This window comes from Caloenas nicobarica, chromosome 6 (genome assembly GCF_036013445.1).
Source record: "Caloenas nicobarica isolate bCalNic1 chromosome 6, bCalNic1.hap1, whole genome shotgun sequence".
Classification (NCBI taxonomy): domain Eukaryota; kingdom Metazoa; phylum Chordata; class Aves; order Columbiformes; family Columbidae; genus Caloenas; species Caloenas nicobarica.
Window position 1 is genome coordinate 26620606 of NC_088250.1, and position 27967 is coordinate 26648572.

The following is a 27967-nucleotide window of genomic DNA, read 5'->3' on the forward strand; positions in this document are numbered from 1 at the left end:
CTTTTGAAATTGTCTTGCTGGAGCTAGATTTAAGACTGAGTGTGGAAGGGTGAGGTTTTCCCTTCTCTTTTATCAGTGGAAAAAATTTTGAAATGTATTTACCTGGAAAATCCAAGCTCAGAAGCAGCAGCTGGGTTTTCAGCAAGTCCCTTGTTTCTTTCCCTGTTGTCCATCTGGATTCACTGTAACAAAGGGAAATCAAGCATTGCTTCTGATGTCAGGTAACGTTTGGATATGGCCACCATTTCCATATGATTTTGCTGGGATGGATGGTGCTGCCCCCTGCTCTGAGAAGGCAGCTTGCTGGGTGCAAAAGGCTCAGGTCTGTAAGTGTTGGGGGTGACTTTCCACATTTGCAGAGTTTCTGTTTGCAGAATTGGACCCTAAGCCCTCCTGGAGCGAATTGAGAAGCAATGCACAAATCAAGTCAAATGCTGACTGTGACTGCATCACGGCACAATATCATGCTGACAGAATTTGAAGCTAAAAGCAGTGACATTCATGTCTAGCGATGTCTAATACATCATATGGTTGTAAAGTGACAACTGAGTCCTGGAGGACAAAGACTAACCCCCGTATGCCTTGCAAATATTTTCCAGTCCACAGACAAGTTAAAGACCATGTCTTGAAAATTATTTGATGCAGCACCTGAACTTGATCTCTTAACAGCAGAACAGGTAGTTCCCTCTGAATTTGCACACACTGTCAGGTTTTATTCATGGTCATGACACCAAACAGTATTAATGTTCCCTGTGGATGCAACCAACTTTTTTATAGATTTTCCAGACTTTCATTAATTACTTAAGTGGTGCACAGTAATACAAGAAATGAAGTGTATTCCTGTAGGACAGTCATACTTCAGACAGGCACCAAACTATTTGCAAGCGGAATTAAAAACAAACGGGAGAAACATTTTCAGTTGTTGCTGCTTCATCCCTGATTTCAGCAACAAAGCTGATGTAGTGCCAGGTACTGATCCCACTGCCTGGGATTCGTCCAGGTTGAGAACTTCTTAGTGTTTATTTGAGGGAAGAGGAAGAGAGAGAGAGAACACTGTTTGCATAAATCAGATTGAAGTATTGACAGCTCCTAAGCAATGCTCATTCCAGGAACAAGCTCACTGTGTGATAACACCACTTCTATAAAATAAGTGCATTTTGAATGCATGCCACTTTGCAAATACCTGGTGGGTCATGAGTTCTTGAGGCTTAGTTCTTAGAAAACAGGATCACTGGAAAAGATAAATACTCTAGATAGAGATTATTCAAATGATTTAGTAAGTGAGAGACTTAACAGCCACTGGACTTTGCTTTGCCTGTAGTTCATGGTTCAGAACCATCTTGGGTCAGAGTAGAGTAGAAATTGTTACTGCTGATACAGACTGAGTGAAAAAATCAGGGTCTTGACCCAGGGCTAGTAAGCAAAGAAGTCCAGAGTGCGCCACCATTATCCTTGGCTTGCACATTCAGTGGGAAGGGCATGGTTAAATGTGAGCCTAGAAGAACAAACTCCTGTCTCTCCTCTCAGTGTGGTTGCTGGACGTCAGGACCATGAAATATTAATAGTCAATGTGTGTTAAGAGTTCCTCTCCCTGCCTGATCCACAGACAATGTGCATCTGCCTGCTTTCAGCCACAGAGCTCAGCTCAAGCTGCGGATGCTGGTGCTTTTCGCTTGGGAGCCCTTGATGCACCCAGCAGCAGGGCAGCTTTGCCACTGGTGTTGAGTCTGGGCTTGGCAGATGGCTCCAGCTTCCTCACTGTCACCCTGGCATCTTGCATCAGCTCTTAAAATGCCTTCGTTGTTTTTATTTGATACATTAGTTTCTCTTTTTTTTTGCCACAAAGCAGAACATGAGCAAAGAGTTAGAGGCAATGTGAGATGACCAGTAGAGAGATGGACAGCAGGGCAGTAGGAAGGAAAGGGGAAAGCTACAGTTGCAAGCAGAGAGATCTTCAGTGCACATGCATGCACACACACACATGCAGATGGGGAAGGAAAATAGATAAATAAAAGTGTCAGCAGGATGGATTGGTTTGCACTTGGTCTCCTCTCATTTCTCTGCTTATATCTGTTGGTATGTGAAGAACACACAACCAGGGAACTTAGCATTGACCTGGAAAATTTATACCACTGAACATAAAAATGAATCAAAAAGAAAAATGTAGGAGGGGGTTGGTCAGGGAAGAGAATAAAAGGAGATTAATTATTTTTCGTGTGTACGTCTGGATTTCATTGGGACAGCAATTTTGTGGGAGTGCATATTGCCAATGACACCGCAGGAGCAGCTCTGCCTCAGAGAAAGAAGACCGGGTGGATGGTTTCCTGTGCTGAGATCCATAATGATTTTGATCCTCACCTGCCTAAATCAGGGCTCCCCAAAGAGCATCAGAGCCTGACAGGGGTGAGCTCAGCAGCAGAGTCTCAACACATGATGGCTTCAGACAGAAGAAACACCATCGCCCTCTGCAAGGTCTCCTGATATCATGCCCCCCAACCACATGAGGGAGGGCAGGAGGAGGATATATCTCAGGGTACTCTGGGCCAGTTCTGTGATTTTGCATTTTTCCAGTAAGCTGATGTGCCCAGAGGAAGCTCATCCCCTCTGTGTAGTGCCACCATGTAACTGAAAAAGCAATGTGCCAAGGAAGAGATCATCGGTCTGCCATCTCTGCCCTTTGCCTGGATGACCAGGACTCCAGCCATGGGCTTCATTTAGTATATGCCAGCAGCAGCTCCTCATCATCATAATGTACATAAGCACAGTCGCTCCTGCAGTCCTGCCAGCTTGTGACCTTCCTCTGGGTCTCAGCAGGCCCAGGCCCATTCCCAGAGAGACACCATACCCTGCTGGTGGCAAAAGCTGGTCCTGCAGTGGGCTAAGCCCACCTTGCCCAATGCACCCTCCTGTGCAGGTTGCCTGGGCAAAGACTGTGCTGGTACAGGGTGATGGTTGGGAGGAGGGGAAACAACGGCCACCAGCTCCTCTGGCTGGGCCATGGCAGGCTTGAGTGCCCATCCTTTCTACAGGGGTGAGTGAGGAGAAGCTGAAGCACCGTGCTGTCAGGCTCCGCTGGCCTCCATGCACAGCGTGGGAGTCTTGCCCAGGACCATGAGCAGGCTCAAGGGTGGCATCAGGTTCAAATTTGGTCTGTGTCTTCTGCAGGGAAGCCTTCACTTTTAGAACATGCTGGAAACTTTTTTTCCTAAGGCATTGTGTATCCTCCAGGGCATCCTTTCCTCTTTCTTCTCATTGCTAGTTTCTACACAAATGCAGGATCTTTGGTGCTTAGTCACTCTACCATTCCTGCTGTTTATTGCTTCTGATGGGCATAATTCTTTTCTTGGGAGACCTTTGTGAGTTGCTGTGGAGGAGCTGTGGGCTGTTGTCATCCCATTTCCAGGGGGCAATAAACAGCAGCAGTCAAACTTCCATGGAGCAAAGACTGTGTGATTATACAGTCATAAAGAGGGAAGGAAAACATATATATTGTGTGTGTGCTTATTTGCACATCACACAAAGATGTGCAAATTGCTCTCAGAAGAGTGTCTTGCTATGAGGTGAAATAGGTCCCCACATAGCGCCTCACTGCTGACTTGAATGAGGGATTTTGCCTGCCCGTGCCTCAGTTTCCCTATGCAAATCAAAGAGGTTGTAGCTCTCCCTATCTAGCTTAAGTGCTTTCAGGAGTTTATTCATGCCCTTGCAGGACAAGTCAGGAAGGCAGGGGTATGAGTTGGGGGTGAGATGGGGAGGGAAGTGTTTCCTGGGGTTAACAGCTTGTGTATTCCCCCTCTTCTTGAATGAGACCAAGTGTTTGTCTGGGAGGAAGATCCAGAGAAATTGCATTAGTCTTAAAGTGGAAAGGGCTGGTATTAGAGCTAGCCCACCACCACAGTCAACAGCATCTGACCTGGGGGTTAAAAAACTGTATCTCCAGAGAGAGCTAAAGCCTATTAGGAAGGAAAAGCCCCTTCAACAGCAGGGAATTGCTGCCTGCATGCAGATGCTGACTCAGAAGCAAGTGCTTTTGAGGGTTTAATTTGGGGGCTGTAAGACTGAATAGTTCAGTCTACTGGGGCCAAGTCACTAAGAGCTGCATGACCCCAAGGACCAGAGGAGATTTCCAGCTCATCAGGAGGGAGGGTTCAGCCCACTGGGAAACCCAGGTGCTCAGCACCTTCATGGAGGTGTTCAGCACCTGGCAGCATCCATGCCTAAAATGCTCCCTCTGCTATAAAATGTAATTACAAAACCCTTTAACTACATAAACTTCTAAATCGATTAATTATCTTGGCAAGAAAATTTATATTTTTTGAATTCTCCCTTTAATTAACATAAAGTCCGTTAGGAAGCGGTAGATCTAGGCCATCATTTGGACGTGACAGTCTTTCACTTCATGTGGTCCTGAGGCCCTGGGAGAGTGTGTCAATGCAATGCTCAAGCTGCCTTTCAAATGCTGTGTCTGGGCCACATGCAAGGCCAAGACCTCCCTTTCAGAACAAGATTTCCATTCTGATGTACAATTGGGGGACGCTCCTTGGAAGTGTGATGGTCAAAAATCAAGTCTTGTTTCCACTGGTGTAAATCCACTAACTTTTCCTACTCACTGCACTTCTATTTCTCTCTGCTCGCATTGCCAGCAGCACTCCAACTCTGACAACCCTGCCTTTAAATCCACACTTATCCTCTTATCTCTCTCTTATCTCTTCCTGGTGGAGACCTCAGTTCTTTCATCAACAGGCACTGTGCTTGTCCATAAGCAGACACTTGCTTGTCCTTTGTGCAAAGGTGTAGCGAGAAGCCATCAAGGAGAGTGATACCTGCTAGTGAAATCTTTGTGCACTTATTTACGACAGTTTTGAACTTCCCTGTATTTCTGATGTGCATTGGAGCACGCTCAGGGCAAGAGAGAGAGGCAATACAGTACCTTAACAGGCTGTGGGTTATCCCAGTGTTTTGCACTTGACATTTCCAGGCAGATTTGGAAACCTACTGATTGCTCCTGCTGTGAAAATGGTGTGAAGCTGGTGCATGTTGTGGATGCTTCCTCAGCAGAGGGACAAACTAGGATGTCCTCCTACAATGTTCTTCACTGACTGCTGTTCCCAGACCTCTAGTCTCCCCTCCCATCTCAAGAGCCACTATCTGCAATGAGGATCACTTAGGAGACACATAAAATGGTCTTCTCCTCTTGCCTGGACCTTGGCCTCTGCCAACATGGAAACTCGTCTACTACTGATGAAACCAAGATTATCTGGCTTGTAAGTGGCTTCACTGCCTGCATTGTATTTATGCAGCATGTGTATATTTGCCTGCTGATTTAGAAACAAGCTGCTGTAGCTGAGGAAGTTACCTGGGTAGCCTATGAAGTTAAATCCTAAGATACGGATTTGTAAGAATTTGGGGAAAGAGTCTCAAATGTTCAAGCTGTTGATTATGCTGAAGCAGAGTTGCAGCTCAAGAGGGATCTCAGCTCAGCACAGGATTCACAGGATTCATCTCCTGGACTTCCAGGCACGGTGTCACCACATATGACCGCTTTGTGCCACAAATAAGTCCTTCTGAGGACAGACATTCAATCTTGCCATACAATGTTGCTCCTGTTTGCTTAATCTGAATATGGCAATGTTGTGCCACAGTATAATTGTGACGGTCCTAAGGGGAATATCCCCAGTGTTACTGTGTCTGGTCATGAATCCTGGTAGCTAAGCAAGTGCCTGATGACATGCTAGATCCTCTCAGTTCACCTTGATTTGGAAAGCATGGCATATCTCTCAGGATCAGCCACTAATGAGCTTGTTTAACAACATTGTTTTCTTTCTAAATCCCATGTCAGACAAGTGAGAGTTAGTTCTAGGACTGTTGCGTGCCACTAAAATAACATACATCTGAGAATGTGATTAGAGACTTGAAACAAATTTGACTTGACTCAGGAGAGTAGTGGAAATATCCAAGGGACCTGTGATTATATACTTTCTCTTTTTTTAAATGTCTAAATTCCAGGTCCATTTAGGTTTGGGATTTCATTACAATTACGGCATTCCTGGATAGTTAAAACCACTCATCATTTGGCTAAATGCCTTCTGAAGATATCCTGAAATGCACCATCTATTGCAGCTGCTCTATTCAAGTCACAGTTCTGACTAGTCACCCAAGGGGAGAAGGAATTCCTTTTGTAGGAGTTAGTGTGGGACTTGCTACCAGGAAAGCTCTACATTTGGAGTTGTCTACTCCTGAAGAGAAATGCTGTGGCTTCACAGGTTTGAATTTGAAATCTAGATCCTAAGGAGGAAAGGAGGGGCTGTTCTCATCAGCATTTGTATCATCTCTCTCACATATTCCTGCACATTGACTGGCCTCCAGACTGCTCGTAGAGAAAGCTCAATAAAACAAAGACCAGGATTTCTTCCTACACACAAGGAAAAAGATGTTCAGTCATACTTCTTTGCTTGGGCTCCTTTTGCAGGACATGTCTGATTTTTTTTTAAAACAGAACAATTCCTTCTCTTACCTTAGCAGAGAGCATGCTGCCATGGAAGTAGAAAAATTTGCTGTATATCAGCTCAGAGGCAGACCGCGATCCTTGCAGGAGGAGAGCGAGTGGAATCTCGGTCCCTGCTTGGGGAGAAAGCAACAGCACAGGGACTCCCTGCGTGCAGGGTAGCATGCTTTTTGCTGCAGCCCAAGGCAGTAGAGATACTAAAACACAGCACTCCAGAAATTATTTCTGACCTCCTTTGAGAAGAGCATTCCAACCAATACATGGATTATTTCTGGATGCTTGGAGGATGCATAACCTCCGCCTGCTGCGCCCGGCTTCCCAGGAGCAACATCCTTTGCATTGGCACATCTGCAACTGCCCAGAAAGAAAGAAAGACCAAAGAAAATATGATAGAGCTCCCTCCAGCCCCTGGCTGTGTCTGCCCACAAGCTTCATCAACTGAGTTATGGTAATTACATCACTTGAAATTTATTTAATATCTCCATCCAGAAGAAAGAACCAGGAAGTCTGGCTGTGACAAGCAATCAGAGGGTACTCAGCTGATGAGCAGCTCCCCATCACTGAGAGAGCAGAAGGAACCTTTGATGGGTTGGATTTAAATAATGGTTTACCAGAGGGATGGGGCCCACGCCATGGCAATCAAAGCTTCTCTGCACCATTAAGGAGCTGGAAGTGGAGCAGGAGGTGCAATGCAGCTATTGACCAAGTAGGTGGGCATGAAAATGGGTTTCGGTAACTGTTTACTTCCTGAGAGATGGAAAACACAAAGGGATGTTTCTCTGGCAGCTTTCTGGCTCTCTGATCCTGGTAGTCCACATCAGCTTTTATATTGTGTGTCTCTCACATACTCGTGCACAAGGACCGGTATGCTGTGTTCAGGCTGCATGGCTGCAGTCTATGCAGAGTTTTTCTGCTTGTGTTTGCCTCCTCACTGTCTCTGCCATTTTAAAAATCTCTAACCTAACAATATTAAGAAAAAAAAAATTCTGATATGATTTTATATCGGACTGTCACATAGGCAGATCTAGTATCACTGCAGCTCAAGCCACCCTCTTCCTTCCTTCCTCCACCCCCTCTGCACAGGGCGATTGCTTGTACAGAGGGGTGAAGAGAAGGCAAATAAACAGGTAATAATTTTTTCCTCCTCGTTGAGGTGGTAGCTAAGGGCCAATGGGCCCACACTCTGCCCTGGAAGACCAGACTTAAAGTATCTGCTGTGAGAGTAACCTGCAGCCTGACACCTGAATCCGTCCTGATGGAGGACTTATAACAAACAGGCATGCAGGTCTGTGGTGGGATGCCTAGATATCTCCCCTTCTGCTTTCCCAGTCAGTAGCTCAGATGTAACCAATCAAGAGGAACCAGTTCTCCACTCTCAGCTGATGTATCCAAGTTTTTTTCTTCCTCTTCCTGTACCTGAGGAGGGCAGGGGTAGTGTGTGCCCAAGTTGATGCCTCCAGTAGGTTTCCTCCTGATGTTAGCCTCATGACTATTAGTGGGCTCAAGAGACACAGCATCAAAACTCCCAAAGACAGACCCTTCTGCAAAAGGAGAAGGTGTTGCCCACCAGTAGCTGCACATTGCTGCCTGTGGAGCATAGTTAGGAAGGCTGCATTGACCTCCTGACAGCCCCCTACTCTCACTGGGACCTCACCAAAGTGTCTTGAGCCAACTCCTTCCAGGGCGAGCACTTTAAGCAAGGCACCTTGATCTGTACCAGGGGACCTGAATGCAGCATCCAAGTGTGAAAACATTGGCCACTGTCCTGTTTACCAAAAGAGGAATAATAGTACACACTCACCTCTGGGAAGCTTATGGAGCACCTCCGATTTATTATTTGTTTTATTTATTTTGGCACATTTATCAGCAATTCAAGTGTCTGGGCATACAGCCCATACATTAAAACCCAGAGTATAATACAAACATCTCCTCTACCCTGAGCATATCCTTTCTGTGAAACCAGGCATGGGCAGGAGGGAGGAATGAAATATGCTTTATCTAAGCAAAGGATGACAACAATATATTTTTCTCCAATTCTGTTATTGATGGAACCATTCTAAAAATGTTGGCAACATCAAGACAAGAAGATGAGGGCAATAAAAAGCAGAGGGGATGGAAAGCCATCCTGGAGCATGGGCACAGAGACTCAGCCTCTAGCCAGCCTGTCTCATGCTCAGGAAGTCCCTAAAATGCTCTTTCCATTATTATTTCTCTAATGACCCCATTAGACACATGTGAAATTCTGAGGAGCCTTAAATATGTTGTGGAGAGCCACACTGGCAAATCTGCCCAGCTTTTCTGAGAAATGGCAGGCTGCGGTGATGAATGTTTTAGCTTTAGAGCATCCCAATGTGTAATTTATTTGCTGGAAATTAATTGCATGTGCCGGTTTCATTTTCCTGTAGCGAATAATCAGTTTTGCTCCCTTTTTAATTAGGCAGCAACATAGATTCCTCTGCTGATCATGGCACAGTGGTTTATGCATGTCACGTCTTATTTTGAGGGAGACAATTTAAAATCATTGTCTAGGGCCCAGCAAAAGTTTTGAGGGACATTAGATTGTCTGTCAGCTGTAAGTCCTGCATCACTGCCAATGAAGACCCTATGCACAGACCAGCCAGAGAACCCAGCTTGCGCATTGGTGCACGCTATATCCTGCTGAAGCAGGAATTTGAGGAAACCCTATGGAGAAACCAAATTATGGAGCCTAAAATTTCAATGGCATTGACATGATGTCAGACCCAAGCCCAGCTCTGTGTCACTGAAAGGTGTGTCCCATCTTGCAGATGTTCGTCTTGTTCCTGAGCTGAGATATTGCACTGATATTATCCAGACTAGAAACCTTCATATCATCTGTATCATCAAAATTTTTGGTCCACATCAAACTCAGCACCTTTATCGGCTGTTCTAGCTGGGATGGCAAAGACAAAGTCACAGTGGAGAGCTAATTTTCCTCTTGTATTCAGAGGCTGGATGGGGCTGCATGGACACACATAGCAGGACAATGTGGAGAAAGCCAGCTCTGCTGATGTTAGCAAAGAAAAGCTGCTATTTGAATTTTTCAAATAGGTTGAAGAGAGTAAAATCTATCAGCTTTGGCTGCTATTGGTTACTTTCAGCAAATCTCTAATTAAGCGATAGTGTTCAGTCATATTTACCCTTCATTGGGCTACAAGGAACCCATATTTCTACTGAAAGATACGCTACTGAAACAAAACAAATCTATCAGCGAGCAAGCACTGCTGGAGTGAAAAGAAAAAATATTGATTATCATAGCTATTAAACCGTGAAATCCTCTGCAACTAATTAATCTGCTAGGGAAAAGTTTGTTAGTGGGATTTTGGCTTCCTGCTGGGAACCCATAAAGCAGTCACCATTGCCCAAGAAATCACCCAACACTCGATCACCTCTGAAAGTTTCCGTTTTCTCGCAGGTCCCCGCAACGGCCGGTGGGAGGTGAAAACATGCGCGGGAGCGCAGAGCTTCCGCTGCCTTCCGGCTGCTCTGAGGCGGCGGGGCCGCCCCTGCGGTGCCTGCGCTCGGCAGGGCGGGCTGCGGGGGCCCCGGGCCTGCCCGCCGGCGGGCGCGCCGGGTCGGGGGCGCGCCGGGTTAGGGGCGCGCCGGGTGGGGGGCGCGCAGCGCGGGGCAGCGCGGGGCGGCGCGGGGTGGCGCGGGGCAGCGCGGAGCGCCGAGCCCCGCCCGCGCCCGGCGGAGCTGTCCGCGGCTCGTGGTGCTGAAGCCGCAGCGGCCGCCCAGCCCCTTCCCCGCCCCTCCTCCCGGCCTCCGCGGCGTGGGCTCTTGCAGGCAGCCGGCAACCCAGGGCATCAAAGGTTGGGGAGGGCCCCATTTCTCCCTTTAATTCTTCCCCCGCCCCCCGCCTTTTTTGCTTCTTTTTTTTTCCTTATCTTTTTTTTTTTTTTTTTTCCAACCCGGGGGAGGGAGGAGAGCCCGGCCACGTTCCACCCCTCCCTTCCCGCAAATCCCCGCTTGCACTGCAAACAATCTGCCTTCCCCATTGCATCCAAGGGAGATAGCAACAGCAACATCATCACGGCAAGCCGGATGGGAGAGCAGAGAGGAGGCTGCTGCTGAGGGCAAAAGGCACAGAGGCACACACCAGCTTGATGTTGCCAAAGCGGTAGGAGCCGCATGAAAAATAAGCCATGCTGCCCCGTGTGTCTGGCGCATTGTGCTCCATCCGAGCCTTTTAGGAGGAAGAGGAGAATTATCTGCTCGGATTTTTTTTTTCCTGCCAGCGAGAGTGCGACAGACTTGCGATGTTTGAATGTCAATGCCTGTGAGAGAGAACAACAGTCAGAGGAGGAGGAGGACAGAAGGGGAGGAAAATGAAGGTGGGGACGGTGGTGGAGAGAAAGAAGGAGCCTCGTCCAATGCATCAAAAGGAGGTCCCTGCAATTGCTGATAGAGCCCTGGCCGCCTCGCCATCCACAATGGTCTGTACAAGCTGCAAATGCGTTTGATGACGTTCCCGTTTTGTGAAAGGAGGAAAGAAAACGTGACCATGTAAGATCCACGTTTCCCCGGTCAATTACTTGCGAAGAATAGATCCGATTTCGACGGGGTTTTTTTTGGTCCAGGATGGTAACAGCTTAGGGAATAATACAGCCGCCTTCCCTCACCAATTTCGCTCTGATTTTTTTGGTGTGGTCCAGACAGCTGCTGGAATAGAGAAGGTCAGAATATATAAATATATATATAAATATATATGATATATATATTATATATATAAATATATTTATCTCAGTAGATCTGGGATTAAGCTCATTGAATGCTAATTATTTCTTTCAGGACTTTTAATATTTACAATGAAATCTTTTAAAGGCAATGGTAAAATCTGAAGCCACCTGGGAGTACAGTGTTGGAAACGTAGGGTGTTTTCCCACAAACAATGTGAAGGTCTTTTTTGTCAAAGAGGCAATTTTGATAATAACAACAGCTACCAATTTTACATTTTGATAGCCAGACCGGCTGCTATTTCGTCTGGGTGCACGCCGGGTCTTGTGTGATCGGGTTTTATTTTTTAATTGAAAAAAAAATAGAAGAAAAAGGAAAATTATTTGCGATGCAAAATACTGTCGAAAGAACCATATTCTCCCTCGTCCCCACACCCACCGGAGACGTGGACCCTTCTTTTTTACAGGCTTAGGAGTTGCGAGAGCCCACCGGGGGCTTTCTCCCGATTGCGCCGCCCCGGCCCCTCGGGCGTGGGAGATTTATTTCCTCCTCCCGCTGATTTCTAAACAAACTTGTGGAGGGGGGGGGCGGGGGCAAGAATCCTTCAGGAGCGGAGAGTCTTTTTTTTCCTGTGGTTTTTGGGTTTTGTTTATTTGTTTATTAATTGTCGTCCTCGACGGATTTCAGCGGGCTGCTGGGGATTCCACTCCTCGCCCTCCGGCTCTGCTTTTGTCTGTTCCCCGCCGGCCAGCGCAGCCCCCCCCAGGCACTGAGGCTGCAGCGGAGCCCCCCCGGCCGCGGGGCGCCCGGCTCCTGCCCTTTTCTTTCCCACCCCGTCCCCGCCTGCCAAGGAAAGGCACATGTTAATACCACCCGGCGCGGTCATTTTCTGCTACTGCTGCTGCGGGCTCCTCCGTCCGAGACAGATGTTGCGAAACCAAGGCCTCCTCAAGTGCCGCTGCCGCATGCTCTTCAATGACCTGAAGGTCTTCCTGCTGCGGAGACCCCCCGCGCCGCCGCCGCCCTCCCCGCCGCCGCCGCTCCCCATGCCCGGCGGCGCAGAGGCGGCGGCGGGCGGCCCGGCGGGGGCCGCACCGCCCGGGGGGCGCGGGCCCGGCTGGCGGGCGGCGGCGGCGGCGGGCGGCGGAGCGGGCAGCCCGGCTGCCGAGGAGTGGGGCAGCCCCGCCGGGGAGCCGCCCGCCTCCCTGCCCAGCAGCACCTCCTCGGATGACTTCGGCAAGGGCAAGGCCGAGGACCGCTACTCGCTGGGCAGCAGCGTCGACAGCGGCATCCGCACCCCGCTCTGCAGGATCTGCTTCCAGGGGCCCGAGCAGGTGAGCCCGCGGGGGCGGTGGGCGCTGGGGCGGGGGGGACGACGACGGGCCGCGGCGGGAGGCTGGCTCGCCCGATGGCAGCGATGCTCCAGCCTGCAGGAGCTGGAGGCTGCAGCTTGCAGGGGTCTGCCTGTTGCAGGACTCCAAAGCCAGAGGGGCTCTGCTCTCTGCTCAGGCCCAGGGCTCCAGAATTTTGCAGCTCGGTGGTGTTTGCCAGGAAAATGTGGGGTGGAAGCTGGCTCTGTCCCCTGCTGCTGCCCAGCAGCCTTCTCCTGGGCACCCATGCCCAGCCTCAGTGCCATGTGGCTGTGGCATGGCAGGGACTCGTGGACTCCATTGTGGAGCGGAGCGCACCTTGGTGAGGGGGGCTTTTCACCTCGTGGGTACCCTACTGCGATGATCCCAGATGTGATGCGAAGGACGTGTTTAATGTGCTGTTTGCTTTTAAAAATACAACTTCAGTCTGTATAAACACGTGGCAGGAGGCAGCCCCACCTCATCAGTGCTTCCCACGGGACAGCAAGTAGGAGCTCTGCAGGTTTGCCGCTGCTCCCATGCTCCCAGTTGCACTACCTGGAGAAGGAAAACCGCTGGTTACAATTGTACCTGCTGAAGCTGCAGCCTTGAGGTGCTCCTTGGTACAGACTGAGTGAGGTTGGGCCAGTGAAGTTTCCTACCACCACTTAAAGAAACAAATGCAACCTCAGTAGAACATAAGGTTGCACCCTGGGGCATTATTCTCCCTATTTAATGACAATTAAAAGCAGTTAATGTATTTCCAGGCTGGCAAGTTCCTTACAGTGATATGCACAGCAATGTTTGTACCTAATGTGACACAGCTGCAGGTGGCAGATACGCAGATAACCTTTATTACTCAGGATAGTCCTGTTACCTGTGATAATAATGGATCCTTGCACAAGAAAGGGTTGCAAGGCTAACTGGGCTGATACCCATTGCCATTTTAGGCATAGATCCTGGTATGTAAAGTGATACATTGAAATCTTGAGCAAAACAGGTTTTCCCCCGTGTCTTCTTTCCCCTTCATGGACCTGTGTGCGCTGCTAAGGAAAGCCAGTGCTCATCTGAGGGTGGCCACGCTCTGGCACACATCCTGCCTGTCCCAGGGATAGTGCCCATGTCTGTAATGCAGTGATCGTGCCTTCCTTTGTGTCTGTCCAAGGATGGTGGCGATGGGGAGAGTGGGGTGGAGAACAGGCTCCCGTTCTTCTTTGGGAGAAGCAGGTCCTGCCATCAACTCATCCGACTATCCACAGCCCTGCTGGATATGTCATACCAAGGGTCACAGCTCAGTGCTCAATGGACTGTAGCCATCTCCAATGGTTTATGCAGCTGACTGATGCTGTGAGACACAATTTTCACCATAGGCTTTTAGATGGAGGTGGAGAAATCATTCTTTTTTAGAGATGCTTTATGCCTTCCTAACTTGACTGTTTCCTCCCTATCTCTTCTAAAAGTTGGAAGCCATGCAACTCCCTGCCTGGGAATTTGCATTATTCCACATTTCTAGTACTCTTCCCTGGCTTCTTATTCTGCCTGTGCACACGAGATGTAGCGCCTGCAAGATTGGCTTGCATGTCTGAGCAAATAGAGCCTAAGCAGAATTAAAACAGAGGTAACTCACTTTCTTGGAGAACATTAATGCTTGAAAATAAGTGGATGCAAATTTTCACACTGAAAACCTGTGTAGGTTGCATTGTAAAAGTGAGACTATTTGCTGACCATCTGCCAGCCTACCTGCGTGAGAGGCTGAGCAGACATGACTGGCATCTAATAGAGTTTCACCAGGATTTCTCTTTTTTGCTTCTCACAGTTTCTGATCAATATAATAAGACACTTACAGCTGGATTCTGCCACTTGTCCTTGAGCAGTACTTTATTCCACAAATAATATTTTCTTCACCAGCATGTCTTGAGGAGTGCCTGAAACCCTTTGCCCTGCAGCAGCTGGGAAGCACAAGTCATTATGGAGGCCCAAATCGTGGGGTTTTAAAGCGTGGCCAGATCCTGAAACAGCTTCCTAAAAGTATGGTTCTGAATAACTGAGAGCTCAGTCAGTGCAGCTGATGTCGAGACCTGCAGTTTGGTTTATTTGGCCTTTAAGTCGATAAAACTTCAATAGTGCTAAATCCCGAATTCCTCGTTCTTTTTTATTATGGTGGTTATTACTGGTTTAGCCTTTATTTCCCATTCGTTTTCCAACTCAACAGCTGAGCGAGGACCCTTCATGTTTTGGACCTTCACAATTATAAAAGTCATAAATGCACATTTATTCTGTACCACCGTGCCAAGATCATAATGAAAATTTATCCACTTGGAAACAAAATATAATTGCTAGGTCTTTACTGTGCAAATTAATAGCAATGACAGATATAAACAATGTTTTATTTACCTGTCAAAAACATCAGAAACCGCTGCAGCTGTGGGCAAATTTGCAGCGCTGCATCACAGTACCAAGAACAAAAGCCTTCATTATGAATTGACTGTTAGGCGCCCTAAGCTTATTTACCCAGATAAAATGACAGTGAATCTCCAAAAGAAGTTTTAATCCTGTTTTGATTTACAAAAAAAAAAAAAAATACAACAGCCAAAAAGGTTTTTTACTAATCTGGCTTCTCAAGTAGGTCTTATTTAATATCTAATGAAAAACAAAATTGGTAGGGATTTTCATTTTAAATTTATGATTGCCCAACATGCATGATACTTCAGGCTGCCCAGTTGCTTCTATCTTAAGCTCCTCATGTTTGTGGATCTTATGGGTAAGCTGATTCTTTCATTTAAAAATGTGCTGAGGACCGTAGGAAGGAGTAAAGCTCATTATTGTAAAACTGTTCTGATCCTTGCATGTTACTTGAGAGAAACCAGTGGTGCAGATGGGAAAGAGTGGCTCTGGTGGCCAGGTGATCACAACATCTGGGTTCCCGTTTTGAGGGCATGGAGAGCAAGGTCTGCTCAGGTCTGGCAGTTGCAAGAGGCAACTGCTTTTATTGAAAATGACAGCTTAAGATTGAGAAAGCTGATGGGCTGAACTCTGAGCTTCGTAATGGCGTTGCCTTTTGGGGGCTTGCTCGGCATTTTCAAAGGTTTCACTGAGTGAGTGTCCTGCACCATTGTGTCAGCTAATTCTGAGACCCTGGATTGAACAGCAGAGCTCTGGGGAGGAAGTGAGAAAAAGACAGAAAGACAGAAAGAAAGACAGAAAGAAAGACAGAAAGACAGAAAGACAGAAAGAAAGAAAGAAAGAAAGAAAGAAAAGAAGAGAAAAGAAAACGAAAGGAGAGAGAGAGAAAGAGAAAGAAAGAGAGAAAGAAGGAGAAAAAGAAAGAGAGAAAGAGAAAGAGAGAAAGAGAAAGAGAGAAAGAGAGAAAGAAAGAAAGAAAAAAGAAAGAGAGAGAGAAAGAAAGAAATAGAGGAAGGAAGGAAGGAAGGGAAGGAAGGAAGGAAGGAAGGAAGGAAGGAAGGAAGGAAGGAAGGAAGGAAGGAAGGATTTTCCTCTGTTTTGGTTAATGCTCAGTGTTTGCAGAATTTTGTCTGCTTTCCTGGATCTCTGACAATGTTCTGCAAGAGAAAGAAACTAAGATGAGCTCTGCTGTCACAAATGTTTCTCAGTGCTTGGTATGGATCCAAGCTGAAAGCAAGTCATGGAGACTAGGACAAAAAGACATGGGTGAAAAGTCCCTTCACATCAGCAGATAAACTGTTTGCCCGTGTCACAAGGAGTTAGCAGTACGGTGGGGTATAGTTGCTCAGAGTTGGTGCTATCTGTGCTGAAAATAAATAGAAAAGTGTTCTTAAGTGAAACTGAGATCATTTGGAAATCAGTGTGCCTCAAGGATTGCTTGTTAGATTGTCAGTTAGAGCGCGAATACATCTTTTCTTACCTGTCAGTTTCTGTCTACGTTTCTCTATTTCTCTGTTCTGGGGAAAAATACCGTAAAGATGGAGATTTGAAAAGTCAGTGCAGATAGGATTGGTTGGCTAAGGAGGATCAGAGAGAACAGACTGTGCACTTTTTTGCCTGCAGGCTGCTAGCTTGGACTTAGCTCAATATTCAATAGAAATGTTTGAAAATAGACTATTCTTCCCACTAAAGTCCCCTCCAGACTTTAGGGACACCAACTTATTAATATGAGAACATGAAGACCTTCGAGGAAATTGGAAGAGAAGGCAACTTACAATGGATATTAGGAGATGTGTTTCCATGTGATATGTCATTAGGCTGTGGAGCTTTTCGTTGCAGGATATTAGCAGGACAAAGAACTTGACTAAGTTTAATAAAGGATTGTAAAGCCATGTGGTTATTAAGGATATCTAGAATCATCACAATTAAGCCAGTCTAGAGATCAGGGTGACACTGAAGAGGAGCAGAGTCCTGGGGCAGGTCTCCAGCCCCACAGCTCACCAGCCCCTCGTGCATGGCCAATGAGATCTGCCACGCCAGGTGCACATCTGGATTTCATGCACGGGTGATGTCTTCAGCATGTAGGCACCTGCCATGCTCAGGACCTCTCTAGACCTAAGGTGGCCTTAAATTATTCAGTCTGGATTAACACACCATTCCTGGGGGCCCTATGTAGGATCAGTGAATAGTTAGTACCATCAAATGGCTGGTCATGAGCATGCATTGCTTGAAATAACAAGTCAGAATCTCAACCCCATTCCTGTTATAAAACCAGGCAAAAGCCATCATTAGCTTCCTGCCTGGTAGTGTCTGCAGAGAAGGCATCAACTAAGCAAGGAAATACCACCACCCTACAGATTGGTCTCTCAGCAGCACACTGGAGTGGAGAAAATCTCTGGGAAGCTTCATTTCTGATTTACAGCATCGTAAAATAGAGCAGAATCAGGTACCTCTTTTCTAGAGTGAGACAAAGAGGAAAAGAGGCAGCCTGTGGCAGAATTCAGGGCATGAGCGTGGTAATGAATGAGTGGAAGAAGAAACAACTGTGCAACCAGCTTCACGAGCATGTCTAAAGCCAGGGGAAACTCAGGAAAGGCTAAGACATCAAGACGCTGGTTTCAAACATGTTGAATCACATGATAACAGTACAGGCTTCCCATTCGTGTCCTTTTCATAGGTGCGTTACCACGGGATTTATTTACTTGGTGTTAGAAGGAGAATCATTCATTGGAAAACAGCCAGTCTTGCTAAAATGGGAGACTAAGAGATGCCAGGATGCAGCCTTTTAGATTTCAATCTGTATGTTGTAATTTATGACAGAAAGGAAGAGAAGATGCTTCCTGTGACATTCGGTCCCCCTCTCTGCCTTCCCATTTTGAATCTTAATGTCTCTGTAGTTAACTCTCCCATTTCGTCTATCTCTGGATCAAATCTATACTGCACAAGCAGAACATTTTTTGCTTCGGCAAAAGCTTTGCTTGAGCCATCAACTGAATGGAACCCAGAATATCATCTATTTTAGATTTAGACTCCATTGCCACAGAGTTGATTGGCAAAGCTCCCATTAACTTCAACAGCAAAAGGGTAGGCATCCAGTAGCAGGGACTTGACCCCTGTATTTCAATAATGTTGTGTACACAGTGGGGTTTCTATAAATAATAGTGAAGGCCACTAATCCCATTGACTTTTAATTGCTCCAGGAGACAGGGTTTTCACCTTTTGTGCCTGCTGAAACTCTGATGCCTGACCCATTAATTTCAGTGCCACCAGCTAGCCTGAGGAGCAGTTTTTCTTTCCCTTCAGTTTTCCACATATAAAAGGCTTCATGAAGGAACTTGTCTCTGTTTGTGTCACTGTTTCTTAAATATACATTTCAGGGAATGATTAACAGTGGCTGATGTCAGTTAGTGACAGAACAAGCAATGCAAAAGCATGTAGCTCCATTGTTTGCATCTGTAGAGTCACTGTTGTTTCCATAAAGGCAACACTTGCTCCCGGATGGGCTCTGTTCATACAAAACTGAATTGCATTCAGGTTGTCTTTCAAGAAAAAAGTCATTCCCAGCAAGGGCCTCCTCTGTGGCAGCCTTTTGCTCACACTGGTATTTTTCCATTCAAGGTTGGCCCAGTCCAGAAGTCAGAAATATGGTTGTGCCAAAAATCTGTGATGCTGTGTGTCCTGTGTGTCTACTGCACATGCCTGGAGTAAGATAATAAGATAGACTATAATAATTATTGGTCCATATCTATGGCCACCTCATCCCTTTTAATAGCTGATTGTTAAAGGAATAAAGCCATGTGACGGTGTCAGCTGTTTATGCTCATCATCCCTCCTCTAAACCTACTGGCCAATTTCAGCCAGATTTGGCAGAGAGTAGAGATCTGAAAGGTATTAAGTTCCTGCAGGTTTCATGAAAACTAGCTGGATGAAGAAGAGGAAACCTAGAAACATCCTGTTGTGGGAGAGATTATAGCATTCGCTGTGCTGTAGAGTCCATGCAGGACAGAGCTCCAACTGGAGCAAAAGCTTTAACAGGAATGTGTATCCCATTAGACAAAACAAAACAAACACAAACAAACAAAACAGAACACAAACCCCAAACAAACAAATCCCACCGACCTGATATGGTTTCCATGGGAAACCAGACTCAAATAATACAGAACAACTTGCTAACTTTTTATCTTTCTCCTTTTCCTTTATTAATCAGGGTTTCTTGCCTAAAATGAATTGTTTGATGCTGAAGACTTTTTTAGCTTCCCTCATCTTTTCACAACTGACCTTTTGTCCTTTTCTGATTGATGACTGGTTACAGTAGAACTGATTACATTGTTGGCAGGGAGAGTGATGAGCGATCACTTTCTTCTGGTGAGGAAAAAACCAGCGAGACCTGGAAACCTATCATTGTAGTGTATTGCGCATGTGGAGGTGTTTATCCTCGCTGGATGCGGACAGTCCCACAGCTGCAGCTTCTGTGAAGTCGTTCCCTGTGACTACCGTTGTAACCTCTGGAACTGTATGGGTTTAGCTTGGTACTTAATCCACGCACTGATCATGCCCAAGCACTGGGCAATGCCCAGGTCTCAAGAGAACAATGAGTCCACCCGTCCAAAATCCTGACAGAGGCTGAGCTAACCAGTTCTTAAGGGTGATCCTGGTTGGAGATTCCATCTTTCCTGCTGCAGCCCATTTCTTCTTGCCCTGCCCATTAAGAGGACAGTGGATTCTTTTTACTGTTTCCTTTTTTCCAAGCAGTAAGTAATTGAAGGTATTATCCAGTAGTACCATGTAAATATGGTGAAAATTCGTTCTCTGAGGACTTTAGAAATTCAAGTGACAACTGAAGCCTTGACACTCCTTTTTCTCTAGGCCACACAATCCTGATCCTACATTTGCTCTTATTACTTGTTTTCTAGACCTCTAATCATCTTTGGTGTTATCCTCTGGATGCTCACCAAGTGGTCCATATTTTGCTTTAAATGCACTATCTAAAGTTGGAAACAATTCTCCACCTGAGTCCTTGTTAGTGCTGAGCAGTGCAGAAAGGTTTTGTGTCCTGTTTTACAGAAAACATTAATTCCAGGGTGATGTACACCCTTTCAATTTATTTATTTATGTATTTATTTATACGCCTTATTTATTTCTTTATCTATTTATCTATTTATGGAACAGCAGAAGATTGTTGATTGTTACTCAACTCATGAGCCCATATAATCTCCACATCCTTCAGAACAGCTTCCTGGCCCGTCCTCGTCTATCCTAGCTCTGTGAGTTAGCATTACTGCCTTGGTGGAAGAGCTGTTCATGGACGTACTGAAATGCATCCTTTTTTCTTCAGTTCTCTCCTCCATAGCAGCAGCCCCTTCTAGGTGGGCCTGCAGATGCAGAAAGCCTTAACTCTATTGAATCTTCCATGTCATTAGTGACTTGAGCTCTTCTGGCATTACTTCTGAGGAGAGCTGGAAGGAAAAGGCTGCTTGAAATGTTGCCCCTCCCACCCATTTCTCTCCTGCTTCTCCAATCACTTTATCATGGATGGGGTGACTCACATTTCCTCCACAATCCCTTCATGGTGTCCTACAAAGCTTATTTCTCCTTGTCCTTCCCATCTTTCTCCAGCTCGTCCACTTCCTCCATTATGTCAGCCCTTAAGGCTGGTTCTGCAGGCTTGATTTGCTTCAATCAAACCCCAGATCTCCTTCTGTCTTCCAGACATCTGTTATTGAATGTGCTAGCATCAGCTCAGATTTTTTGTATCTAGCGTCTTCCTCCATGTCCATCTTTTTTCCGCCTCCCTCTTGTGCTAGCACTGTCACTCAGGGCATTAACCCCTACCCTCAGCTTGAGATTCTTTCACTTTCCGGCTGTTTATTCATGTTGTGCCCAGATTCTTGTTTGCTTTCTTGCATGTTGCACATACACTTGCTCAGATCCTCATTTCCTGGCTTAATTTCTGTGAACCCTTCTTGTCCACCTTCCCAGTACAGGCATTACCCCGCTTCAGTTCAGTCAAAACCAAGGTGTGAAGATCACTTCTTTGACTGGTATTTTGATGGAAGAAGTGGTTTCCCTGAGAATTTCCCCGTGCATCTCCCCTTCCATCAGTGTCCTCTGTCCTTGTGCAGGTAGATCCTGTATAGCTTTTTACTCCAATTCCCAGACTTTGGGAGAGCCAAGAAAGCCCTGTGGGTGGATCTGATGAAGGCATAACATACAGCATCGCACACGAGAATCCTGCTGACATTTCACGCACATCACATCACCTACCTTGGCAATTTAATGCAAGTGTGAACTAAAGCTCAAACGATAGTTTGCACTTTCTGCAAGTACAGGGCCATGGGCTAAACCTGCCCCTCCAAACACCCCAGCACTTTTAGTTGTGTCAGGTCTTCTTGTCAGCGTCTCTGATATCACACATGACCTTACCCTGTCTGATGAATGAAGCCCTTTCCCTCTCGTTCTCTCCTTGTTAAGCACACTAGGACCTGTCAGGATTAAAGGTGCTGGAGAAGTACAAGCAGATTATTATCCCATCCCAAGTGATATTAAAAGAACATTAAGACAGATCAGATGAGCATCCAAGAAAAGTAGGTAATAATAAAATATTATATCAGAGAGGAATAGCAGTTAAGCAATTAAATAGAGGGTTTGCACAAGAGGCAGAAGTAAAGTTATGGGTGCTTCTGGCCTCTAGATCATTCTTTATTTTAATACTGTGGTAACCTTTGAGGATGTCAGTGTGTCAAATATTGGACCAAGAAATGAAGCAAAGGCTTTTCTTGCCCTAAAGAGTTCACATTTTAGAATAAAAACCCCAACATTTCCTTAACATTGAAGAGAGATGAATTCTTACAAGATTTAGGGCCAGAGGGGGTTATTTGGCTCGTCTAGTCTGCGCCTGTCTATAATAGCAGTGAAATAAGTTCCCTCAGTGAAATTCAGGCTTGAAGGTTAACAGCTATGCATGGACTGGAGAAGAAATATCCTATCTTGATTTTAAAATCTCCAACAATGGGAAATTGTTGCAGTGCCCAAGGAGAAAACCTGGGGAATCAGAGAACTGAAACTATCTTTGCATATGAACTTTTGTCTTTTCTGTTACAGAAAGGACCGTGTACTGTGTGCATCCTTAGAAACCAACTTCAGAAATTTTTAGGCTGGCTGGCAGAGGAGGTTTCCCCCATGGAAGAAAATCTGTGTTTGAAGACAGTTTTATTCTATATCAGATTAAAAGCAAGAAACTTTCAGTCTGGGAAAACACGCATGGGATTCAGCTAGTTAGCAAAAACTAGTTCATAGCCTCCTCTGACATATGATAGCAGAAGTGCTGTCACCTACCTTTAACCCATGTTTGGAAAATTTTATTCATAGGCCCAGCTGCCACTGGCTTTCTCTTTCCTAGTCCTTATGGATTTATTTCTTGTTCTTCTTGCAGACATGTGAAAATCTGCAGGAGAGCTCCTGGCCTTCCCATCCTGTAGCTATTTGAGAGATTTCTTCTCTTACCTTTTTCTCGGTGTTACCAGACAAGAGCTGCATATGTCTGGAGGTGTGCTCAGGCAAGCAATGCAAAAGTCAGGGGAAGGTGGCGATTCTGAGTATTATATCTTAGGTCAAACAAAATCACAGAACCCCAGAATAATTTAGGTTGCAGGGATCTCTGGAGGTCATTTTATCCAATCCCTGACTCAAGCAGATCTGACTAGGTCAGGTTGCTCCGGACCTTGTCCAGCTGAGAGCTGGATATCTCCAAGAATGGTTATTTCACTCACGTCTTTAGACGTGGCCTCCCTCATGGTGAAAATGTTCTCTTCTGATTTCTAATCAGAATTTCTTGTGTTCCAAATTGTGTCTGTTGCCTCTTGTCTTACAACAATGCACCTTCAAGAAGAGTCTGGCATTCTTTGCTGTACCTTTCCCTGAGGTAGCTGAAGACAGCAGTAAGATCTCCCCTTAGCCTTTACAGTGATTTTAGGAGGAGTTGTAGAAAAGGTAGAATTAAATGTCTGCTCTAACTCCCTAGGGTGGATTTGGACAGAGGCTGAGATTTTTGTAATGGTAGTCAGATAAACACCAAGGGAAAATAGCCACCTAGGCACAGATTGAAGAATGAGAACAAACATTGCTAATAATAGCAAAGACTCAGATATTTCTATTTGTCATAGCCAAGACATTTCTTGATCCAACAATCACTAAACCTCCAAGAGGTGATACTGTTTCAAATCTGAGTCTTAAATAGAAATACTGGTTGTAGAAAAGCTTGGTCGAGCAAGAACTATTTCTGTTTAAACTGAACGGAAGGATAAGCAAAAGAGAGATCTGTAACTAAGATTTTCAACTTTGCAAAAGCAGATTTTGAAAAATTAGGAATCTTTAAAAATATGCAATATAGCAGAAATTTATTATACGTTATCTAAAGACTACCAAAACAGCCATTAGTGTCTTTAGAACAAACAAAAGCATTCTGTTAAATTGCTGCTTTCTGGAAACTCACAGTCATTCTCCCTTTTACAGGCTATTTTTGCTTTCTGCCTTCAATTAATTTGTCTAGAAAGCTGTTCAAAACCTGTCCCAAGATGTATTTTAATAAAAATGAAAAATATTCTTTTGTCTTTTTCTAGCTTTTCTAAGCAACGGTACTTACGCATGTAAGTTATGTTTAGTGGCATTTAAACTGCAGAATTCTTGACCTTTTATGAGTTGAATGAAAATATGTAGCCAAGTGGAGCATACGCCCACATTCAGTTTGTGATGCCACGCAGAGGAACTGTCTTAAGAGGTGCACCCCAACTAGACACCAAAGAAGTCACCTTACTCCCAGTTGTAAATCAGAGGGAGATTACACTTTGTTTGGCTCCATTGCTGTGAGAACTTCTGGGTTTGCTGTTGGTTTTGTTCTCCATTCTGTTTAATAAAAAAAGGCAAGAAAAATCCATCTGTCATCAGGGGCTGAGCTTAACAAGTTTGAATGCAGTACTAGAGTATTTCAGAAAACTGTAAATTTGGGAAAACCAGGGAACCACATCGTAAAAGTTTTGGAGTCTTCTCCACTGGTCACAGCCCAGGATCTTTTATTTCAGTCGACGTCTTCCAAGGGCACTTCACAACAGGGCAGTCGCACCCAGCCAAATGATGGCGTTTGTCCTTCAGGCAGCACAGGCATGGAGGAGGGTGATGTAGAGCTGCCCAGGACAGCCTGAAAGCCCAAACCAGCATTTTTAGTAGTTGGCTGATGGCAGCAGCTCTTCCCCAAGCCTGCAGAACCCTGTGTGTCTCTCGATCACTATAGCAAACCCAACCGGAGAGCCAGGTGATCAGGGGAGCGAGTGTAGACCAGTTAAGTGAGCAAGCACAGTGGGGAGAATATCAGAAATAATTCTGTGCAACTTAACAAGAGGAGGAACTTCAATCAGAGGCAGCCAAAGTGCATCTGTCAGTGGGAAAGTGAACTAAGCTGCTGGGATTCTTCAAATGTCGTTATTGTGGTGGTAAGCCAAGGGTTATACAGAGACAGCTACAGGCTTATGGATTTCCACAGAGCAGTCCGAGAGGCTCCACATCAAAGATTATTTGCAAACACAAGGTGTACAAATGTGTGTGTGCATGTAACTGAGCTGCTCAGTGTGTGTTTAGGAGGATCAGAAACATACAGGGCAAATGTTGCCGTCTCCTCTGAAGCTGGCAGGAGGTTTGCTACTGTAGCATGGCTCTGTTTTCTGTTTGGGTTGGATCCAGTTATTTTTCCCTGCAATGGATATGAGGAGATCGCTGAGATCAGGTTTCTCTGTTGAAACAGAAGGTGCAGGGGGATGATCTTTGGAGAGAAGAAGCTGGAAAACACGTGCTCTGCTTCTCTGATCAGCACAAGGTTGTGTTGCGTGTGATGGAGCCTCACTTGTTTGCTCCTGCAGGAGATCCCACCGCCACCAGAAGAGCCCAGCGACATTCATCTCCTTCTTCTTTGCATCACTCCCAGTTCTGCCTTTCCCTGCTTGTGTATCTCCTTCCGTAGGATTTATAACTTCATCCCTCTCCAGGTGATGTCTCTCCAACAGGGGAATGTGATTCTCTCTCTTTTCTCACCAGACAATCCTCTGCCCCTAAGCACTGTGATTGGAGCAGCAGTACCAGCCCTCCTAGGCTACAGGGGACATTTTCACCTTCTCTAACTATATCCTGAATGTTCCCAGTTTTCCAGCATGCTTTGCATTTTGTCCTGATTAGGCTATTTGTTCTGTTGTATTGCAGAGACGAGGAGTGGTGCTTAGGCACAAGGGAGTTTGTTCTTTCTGTATCCTGTGAAATAAGAGAAAATTTGCTCAGCTGGAAATGAAACAACCTGGAGTTCAAAACTCACTTGCACTGACAGCTGTTTTGCGATTTCATACACTTAGCAGCCATCAGTGCTGGCCAAGGTCTCTACCCCTAGGTAAATGCCTCTAAGGCACTTAGCTATTTGTATGCTGGAGATACTGGTGAGTCAAAAAGAGTCTGTAGGAACACACAGAGACCAGGAAAACCATCCAGGTCCCTGCAATTTGGCCTGGCTTAACCAGGTCTGGGACAACTGTGCACCGCTTGAGTGCCCTTTCTCTGCCTGCCCTGTGGTATTTGGTTCCCCGAAGTGAGATAAAACCCACGAGTCCTCCTCGTCAACACTGTTTGGTTACCCTCTGACACAGCTTCCAGTGTAACGGGTGGGCCACAGGATGAATAATAGCCCTTCCTGCAGTTTATATCCTGTCGGGGCAGAGGGAGGTGTTTTTGCCAGCTATCTACCTATAAATGCGTATGGCATAACTGCTGGGACACAGCTGCACTCACATGTCTGTCTTTAATCTGTTTCCTTTTAAATCACTGTGTCTACATTTCCTTGAGCTGTTTTTCTTCCCTCCTGAAATGTGCACAGCAGCACTGGAGGTAGGTATTTTCTGTGCATTGCTCCACTCCCAGACCGCACACTCCTCGGGGCTTTCGTGAGATGGGCAGAGGACCATGGAGGTCAGCGACCTGGGTTTCCACTAACACACTCCCTGACCCCTCTGTCTTTCGAGGGTTGGCGTGATTTCCAAGCAGCCCCCAGCCATCGTGCACTGCCGCAGCATGTGATCCCAGCGCTCACTATTAGGCAGGGATTTGCTGTGCGCCTGTTTGTGGCAGTGCGGTGGAAGGCAGATCCCCACGTGGCGGAGCCAAATTGGATAGAGAAGGAGATTAAGTGGTCACTTATGGGCTAGATTTTCCTGCAGAGGCCAGCTTGGTGCACATCTGGGATGCTGAGCATCTGCAGCAGTTTCAGGCTGCTGCGAGGCCCTTTCCTGGAGGTCTCTGCTGAGCTCACTGCAGGGCTGGAGACACAACACAGCAACCAAGAGCTCCCTCAGCCAGGGGCATTCCTGTGCATAAAGTCCTTTGGAAGGTGACTGCCCTTCTCTGTTACTGGTACATTTTTACTTGTAGATCAGGCTGTTTCTCCCAGCAGCGTCTGCATGGCATGTCCAGTGCAGTGTGGTGATTTGCGTTGTATCACGACCGGGCTGAATCACAGTGGCCCATGGATCAGGCCTGTGTGTCTGTGTGTCTGGTTTTTTTCAATCCTCACACCAGTGCTCTGTGTCCACTTACTGAAAACTATCTTTCTACTTGGCTGGTCAACTATGAGGTTCACCAGGTCATGAAAGCAGGCTGACCTGGGAAGATCCAAAATATGAGGATGTTTCACAGCTTAGGTTTGGTTTAGACTTTCTGACACTGAGATGTCAGGGCTGTGACTGTGAAACAGTGGTGAGCCCCTGGGGGACAACACCTGTGGTGGAGAAAACTGCCAGGTCAGGGCAGTATTTAACCCATGTTAGAAGACTTCTAAGCAAACAGCAAACAGTGATATGGAGGAAAACCACATCGCCTGGCTCCATGAGTGCCCAGGGAGGGACACCTCTGCTTTCTGCAGAGCCAGGATTTATCCTTCTGCTAGAGAAAAAGAAGTAGACTGAAGGGTGTGGGGAATTGAGCATCAAACACAGTCCTCTCAGATTAGAGTTATGCTGGAGATCAGTATTAGCAAAACCCAGGTTTTAGGGTCAAGGTGGCAGGTTGGCCACTGGATAACAAACAGGTCCCAGCCCAGGTGGAGAGTTGCTCACTGACTCTAAGAGGAGACATTTGGAGTAGTTCCCCTATGGTGACAGCTTAACTAGAAGAGGTTCCTCTTCCAGTTCAAGTGGACAGAGGAGGATGTGCAGCAACTCACGGATCTCAGCTTTCTCTCTGAGCCTCGTAAACAAGCCGTGATCCTGGGCACATCACCGAGGTGGGACACAGCTCCAGATTGCAAACACCTCAATGTGAGTGTCGCAACATAGGTGTCTGTGACACCTATGTGGACTGGGTGTCTAGGCAGTGAAAAATCAAGAGTCTGACTCATGCCCACACAATGATTTCTTAGCGGAAAACATCTCAAGGTAGGTAATTGTGCCCTTAGTCAATACAGTCAGTGGAGCTGGAGTGTCAGACACCTACATTTGCTCAGCTGACTCACTCCTGGGGCTCTGCTGTCAACATTGACTAGACCTCCATTGATTATAGAGGAACACAGATACCCAACGCGCATATAGCTGCTGCATCTAGATATAGTCTGTCTGGACATGGATTCACCTGTAGTCATACGTAGGGCCCTTTCATGCCACCATAAAGCAGGACTGGAAATCTTCACTTCCTTCTAGGAAAGCTGCAAGGCGTTCTTGCTTGACTATAAAACACATAAAACACTTCAAAGCTAGATGCCCTGCAAATGCTGAGTATTGGCATTACTGTAAGCAAACAGCAATTCAGAAATGCACGTGCGGCATTGAAGAGTAGTAAACAGATGGGAGAAGTTGCCAAGTCAGGCCACGCTGAAGCGGCGCGCAAAAATAAGTGTTAGAGGCAGTCTGACATTTTTATAGCGAGACAGACGCAGCCAGGATTTGAAGCATATAGCAATGAAATGGGGTCAAGGAGGTGAACTGACTTTTCTTGG

The 27967-nt window shown here is 46.2% G+C and overlaps 1 protein-coding gene across 1 annotated transcript in view; it reads left to right on the forward strand.

The window, feature by feature from the left end:
• Positions 1 to 12060: 12060 nt before the first annotated feature.
• MARCHF4 (membrane associated ring-CH-type finger 4) overlaps positions 12061 to 27967 on the forward strand; it is a 98956-nt gene continuing 83049 nt past the window's right edge. The window contains exon 1 of the mRNA XM_065638112.1: positions 12061 to 12534. Within this exon, the coding sequence (XP_065494184.1) occupies positions 12061 to 12534 (474 nt within the window). The remainder of the gene's footprint in view (positions 12535 to 27967) is intronic.